The sequence below is a fragment of the Chrysochloris asiatica genome, unplaced genomic scaffold (genome assembly GCF_000296735.1).
Source record: "Chrysochloris asiatica unplaced genomic scaffold, ChrAsi1.0 scaffold00035, whole genome shotgun sequence".
NCBI lineage: Eukaryota > Metazoa > Chordata > Mammalia > Afrosoricida > Chrysochloridae > Chrysochloris > Chrysochloris asiatica.
Window position 1 is genome coordinate 10,162,065 of NW_006408553.1, and position 6,421 is coordinate 10,168,485.

General features: G+C 39.1%; 1 protein-coding gene across 1 annotated transcript; it reads right to left on the reverse strand.

The window, feature by feature from the left end:
- Positions 1-3,695: 3,695 nt before the first annotated feature.
- LOC102831699 (chromosome unknown open reading frame, human C8orf4) lies at positions 3,696-4,016 on the reverse strand. The gene has a single exon (XM_006859938.1). It carries the CDS (start codon positions 4,014-4,016, stop codon positions 3,696-3,698), a length of 321 nt encoding a protein of 106 aa, XP_006860000.1.
- Between the last annotated feature and the right edge of the window lie 2,405 nt (positions 4,017-6,421).

The following is a 6,421-nucleotide window of genomic DNA, read 5'->3' on the forward strand; positions in this document are numbered from 1 at the left end:
TCAAGCTCACCAGCTGCTTCTTGGAAACTCTATACAGGTTCGCTATGGGTCGGAATCGACTCGTCGGCACTTCACAACAACAACGTGAAAAGGGGAATCTTGATGTGGCGCTGTGAGTTAATTGGTTTGAACTTTTGGTTTGAACTTCAAGGTCAGTGGTTCAAGCCCACCAGCTGCTCCTCAGAAACCCTATATAGGGTTGCTATGGGTCAGAATTGACTTGACAGCACTTAACAACAACAAATGTGAAAAGGGTTTCCTAAGAGTGGATGGTGGGTTGAACTGCAATTTAGCAGTTTACTAATTAGGACTCAGAACCAACTTGATGGCATTTAAAAATAACAACAATGTGAAAAGGCAAGGAATCCTGGTTAGTGGTTCAAACCCACCAGCTGCTCCCCTGGAGAAAGATGTGGCAGTCTGCTTCTGTAAAGATTGCAGCCTAGGAAACCCTGTGGGGCCATTCTACCCTATGCTATATATAGGGTCGCTCTGAGTCAGAAAGAAGTCCCGGTATAGTGCTATAGGAAAAGTACTGAACTGCAATCAATGTCAATTTGAACTGCAAGGTTGTTGTTGTTAAGTGCCGTCGAGTCGGTCCCGACCCATAGCAACCCTGTATAGGGTTTCCAAGGAGCAGCTGGTGAGTTTGAGCCGCAGACCTTGCAGTTCAAACGGCTTTGCAGTCTGGCGCATTAACCCATAGCGCCACACCAGGAGGTTGTTTTTGCTTGTTGTTAAGTGCCGTAGAGTCGGATCCGACCCATAGCAACCCTACACAGGGTTTCCGAGGAGCGGCTGGTGAGCTTGAACTGCCGACCTTGCAGTTCAAATGGCTTTGCAGTCTAGCTCTTTAACCCACAGAGCCACACCAGACACCAGGAGGTAGATGGTTAAAATTCACCTGCTCCTCAGAAGCTCTATACTGGGTCACTGTGAGTAGGAACCGTCTTGATGGCACAATGAGTCAGAATTGTCTCAATGGCACACGACAACAACAATGTGCAAAGAGAACATGACACACATTGTATACTCTATTGAGAGGCAGAATAAATAGCTATTGGTAGTGGTGGTTATGTGCTACCAAGTCAGATGCGACTCCTAATGCCCCTGCATAGGATTTATGAGGATGTAAATCTTTATAGGAGCAGACAGCCTCATCTCTCTCCTGCAGAGTGACTGGTAAATTTGAACTGGTGACCTTGCAGTTAGCAGCCCTGTTTTTAATCCACTACACTACCAGAACATCTTAAATAACTATGTTTGTTGTTGTTAAGTGCTGTTGAATCTGTTCTGAAACATCGTGACCCTGTATAAGGTTTCTGAGGAGCATCATGATCTATATTATGTGTCTGAAATCTTAAAATAGAGAAGATTTTTTAATTTCTCACTGAAAGTGTGGAATGTAGTAAGTATTCTAGGTTCTAGGAAGGCAAGTTATTGAACTTACTTTCAAAGAAATTTATGAATGTCTTTTGGAGATTTTTAAAGTACAGAGAAAATGTGTGACTAAAGTTCCTGTCAGGAGTGGGAAGCTCGTAGCAAGCACAGAGATTATAGGTGAGATCATCAAGCAAATTCAGTTCTCAAGGGGGGAATCATCTCATGGAGCCGATAAGACCCCTTTGGGGTTTTCACTTTGACCATAACCAAATCCATCACCACTTACAAAGCTCTTTCTCTTTTGTTTTTAAGGGTTCTTGTGTTTTGGGGTTTTTGGTAGCTTCAACGTCTTTCTGACTCATATGAGTTTTAATTGATTAGAGGGAAGTGAGTTTGGATTTTTGGATGTCTTTGCAAAGTCAAAGAAAATTATAAATAGTACTCCCAGAAAAATGCACATAGACACAAACACAGAATTTTTCATATGATTTCAGAGTTTTTCTGGATACTCTACATAAAGAAATCCTTTAGCATGAAATGACTTTATATTATCTTCAGCAAGAGTCAATTAATAATTGAAACAGGTTTTAACACTTAATTTCTTTAAAATATTAAACCTGACTGTACCCCTCTTAAAAGATTTGAGATTGTTTTACTGGTTTATTTTGTCTTACTATGAGCAGCAGTTTCAAAACCTTTGTAGGTAATTCTGCAAGGCTTAATTTCTTTCTCTTAGGAAAGCACAGGAGGCATTGATGTATGCCTTCTTAGAAATGCTTTATTATAATTTTATGAGGATATAAACAAAAAATGAATGCTATTCCCACATCGGTGTACATTAAATAAACATTGATAACCCACAAAATATTGACCATAATTCAGACTTCCTAACCCCAAAATATATTGCTTTGGGGGAAATAAATATTTGTGTAGTGACACCATCTGCTGGTGTAAAATGAGTTTTCTACAAATATATACACCAATTATAGTCACAGAGGACAAATTTCAAAAATATGGGGAGAAAAGCCTTTTAAAACTTAGACTCAGTGGAATCACAAGAAACAATGTTGATGAGTCCGTCTATGAATTTCCTTGTCTGTATGCGGTTCTGGTGTGGTGTTCTAGAATGAACACTGGACTGCTAACCTTAAGGTCAGCAGTTCAAACCCACCAGCTGGTCCTAGGAAACTCTATACAAGGTTGCTATGAGTCGGAATCAATTTAACAACAACATGTTTTAAAGTTGGTATAGAGATACCTCTTAAATATTTGATGTAAGAATTTCTTTTTAAAGTTTTGACAATTAATACAAAAGCACCTTTTATTCTGAGTGTCAAGTCCTTAGAAAAGTTTACAATAACTAAAACTTAATTGCTTATTTTTCTTTTGAGACCAAGCATCACACACCAAGAACTGTTAACTTTATAATAATTTATTATGGTTGCCTCTCACTTGCAATGTCTAATAAATTATAGAAACCATAGCATCTTTATAAACTATTTATTGTATAATATTCACTTCCTAATGCTTAATGCAATAACTGAAAGAACTTTCATTAGATTATATTTTAGCATTAGTCAGAAGATAAAAACCATTATAAAATTTTTTTCACAGTGCTTTGGATTTATGAAGAACCCCATTATTTTAACTTTTGTGCAACCAGTTTCAAATGTATAAAAAGTTTTTACAAACCAGAAAGTGGCATATGGTTTAACCAAGCTGCGTACACATACACCCATGTGTACACACTTTTTCAGGCATTATAATAAATGCAAATAAATAATCAATTACTGATTTCTAAAATGCTATACCAATAGACAACATTGATGCTTGGCAACATTTTGAACATTCAAATAGAAAAATTCAGAAAACCTTTGGAACACAGTTTTCTTTTTCTCTCTCCCTCGGCCCTCCCCCAGTCCAATTCTGTTTAAATAAAATAAGGTCATGGTGAACTTAAGTCCTAGGATGTGACACGATGACCCTGGATGCATTTTTCTCCCAGCCCATCTGTTTTCTTTAATTCTCATTGCATCTGTCCAGACTCACTCTTCTTATCTTGACACCAGTATCAGTCCTTTCCCACAGGGAGAGTCTCCAATCCTTGCTGAAGGCATTTTGCTCTCCACTGTCACAGCACAGTCAGGAAATTGGAAAGAGTCATTGTAACCAGTTAGTTCTATTTCTCTCCAGGCTCCGGAGCTCTGATTGAAGAGAAGTTTGCAAGGCAGCAACTACGTGCTGCGTGTGGTTAGTGTCTCACAAACTCACTTTGCGTCTGTAAATGTCCGTTCTTATCCATTCTCCTGTTCTCAGTGGACTTTAATGGAATATTTCCGCAGTTTCAAAAACTGGAAAAGCTTGTCTTTCGTCCTCTTCTTTAGGGCCATGAGGGCTCGTGTTTTCTCTTCCAAATCTTGATCTATGGCAAAAATGATCTTAGCTCTTTCCTCTGCTTTCTTGTCTCCAGAGTTTTTGAAGAGTCTCTGTAGTGATTCTTGGTCTATGTTTTCAAAGATGTTGCCCACAGCTTTCTTACGAGCAGCTGTGTCGAAGTGGTAACCATGGATGGACGGGCTTACTCTTAGCGACGTGGACATGATGATATCTTGGTGGCTTCGCTTTGCTTTCATCGATGAGGGATCTTCTTCGGGAATTAAGCTCCCAGGGCTCTCCAGAGTCTGTAGCAAAATCATGCTGGGAGTGCTATTTAAAGTGTGAACAAAAGCTTAGGGCTCAAATTACACTGGTGACATCAGAGTGATCTCAAGGAAGAATAATCACAGACAAGTTTAACAGTTGAGTTGCCAATATCCTGTTCTTGTGCAAAATATTATTCAAAGTTGTTTTCAGTGACCAGAAGCAGGGAGGTGGGGTTTTCTTTATACTTATCTGTGACAAGATTATAGTCTGGGATTTCTTTCCAAAAGTAGCTGAAACTAGAAAAGAACAAAGATAAGATAGAATCAAGGTGGTGTACACACTCAAAACTTCCCAAATAACAATTGAGTCATGCGATTCTGTAACCTCAGGAATACTTTAATTCCCAGAGAAGTTTTTTAACTACTCTCCAAACGTTTTGCAGCTCACTTCACTGCTCTTTGGATATACTATCTAGGGCAACCTGAGAGCTACTTAAAGCTTACTAAGCAAGGGTGACAATTTACAGTATTTTTCATTATAGAGAATGAGCGTTTTCATGGAACACACTGACATGGCATAGCCCGAAACCTGGCTTTACAGAGACTGTGTAGAAGTGTTCATCTAACTTCACTGAATAATGTAATATAATAATAATATATGGCCTCACCTTAAGCTTGCTCCTGTATCAACAACAATGGGTATTAGAAAAATGAGGATGAGTTAATCAGGCTCTTTACATACATGAATCCAAAAGGAAAGCACTGATCTTTTTAGTTAAAAATGGATTATAGCATCACCAAGAATAATGCCATCTTCTAAATAACTTAAATTTGTTTTTCCCTTAATAGTTCAGTTGGCTGTATGCCGAAAGGTAAGCAGTTCAAATTCACTAGCCCCTCAGAGGGAGAACTATAGGACTGTCTGCTTTGATATATTTACAGCCTTGGAAATTCTTTGGGGCAGTTCTACTAGGGTTGTTGTGAGCTAAAATCGGCTAACTTCAGCAGGTTTGGTTTGGGTCTTCTGAGCTATTCAAATCATGTCTAGAAAGTACATACAGAGAACAAGTATAAGAAGATAGTTATTAGAAAACTGAGTTGGAAATCGTCTTTATGTTTATGCATTAACTCCTTCACTTGCTCACACATTCTACAAATATTTGCTAAAGTTCTACTATATATGAGCACTTTCCTAGATATTGGAAATACAACAATAAACAAAACCAAACTAAACCCAAAAGATGAAATTCTTGCCTTATCTTACTGGAGTTTACATTATACTGAGATAAATGTTGTTGTTGCTGTTATGTGCCATCGAGTCGTTTCCAACTCATAGTGATCCCTGTACAGGGTTTCCTAGGCTGTAAATCTTTTAATTGCTGGCGAGGATGTGGAGAGACTGGGATGCTCCTGCATTGCTGGTGGGATTGCAAAATGGTCCAATCTCTCTGGAAAGCAACATGGCATTTCCTCAGAAGGTTGGAAATAGAAATACCTTATGATCCAGCAATTCCTCTACTTGGTATTTACCCACAAGAAATATGAGGCATAACATAAGTAGATATATGCACATCAATGTTCATAGCAGCACTATTTACAATAGCAAAAAGATGATGATAGCCAAAGTGCCCATCACCTGAAGAATGGATAAGCAAACTGTGATACATACACACAATGGAATACTATGCTACCTTGAAGAACAACAAGGAAGCTGCAAGCCACTGCATAACATGGATAAACCTCGAGGTCATTATGTTGAGTGAAATTAGTCAGTCATAAAAGGAGAAATCTTGCATAGGACCACTATTGTAAAAGACTAAGAAAAAGAACCCATGCTAAAGGGGGTGGGGGGATTCTTTGATGGTTACTGGGAAGTCGGTGTGAGGGGAGGGAGGGAAAGGTGGAGCACAAGGTAGGGAATAGAAAGGATAGTTTGCATACTAGGGAGGGGGGAAATGCACAAGAAGGGAGAGGGGAATAGAAGAACAAAGAGGATGGGAAAGCAATTAGGCAGGTTTGTATGGGCTAAGTGGGACACAGGTAAATAATGATGCATGCACAACCTTGGAACAACAGGGCTCTGGGATACAGGGATTGAGACATGGTTGGAATGGGCAAAAAGGAAGAAATGATGTTAAGATGGTTGGCTGTCTTTTGAATCTTAGTTTCCCTGGCATACCATTATAAAATAGACACTTGAGGGGGAGAGAAAGGAATAGCCAGAAATATCACCATAGAAAGCTTGTAAGTCCATCTTCTGCTTATAACTGATTGGAAACATAAAACGGTAACATGCCCAGTGAAGGAGGCTTCCTGTGGAGCCTCTGCATTACATAAGACTATAGGTGGAATCCTGAACCCTATCCAGAATCTTCTGAGGTGGGAGATTTCCACTT

What these genes read in the sequence shown, in the direction of transcription:
- LOC102831699 (XM_006859938.1), bottom strand. Translation starts at nt 4,016, where the DNA reads ATGAAAGCAAAGCGAAGCCACCAAGATATCATCATGTCCACGTCGCTA.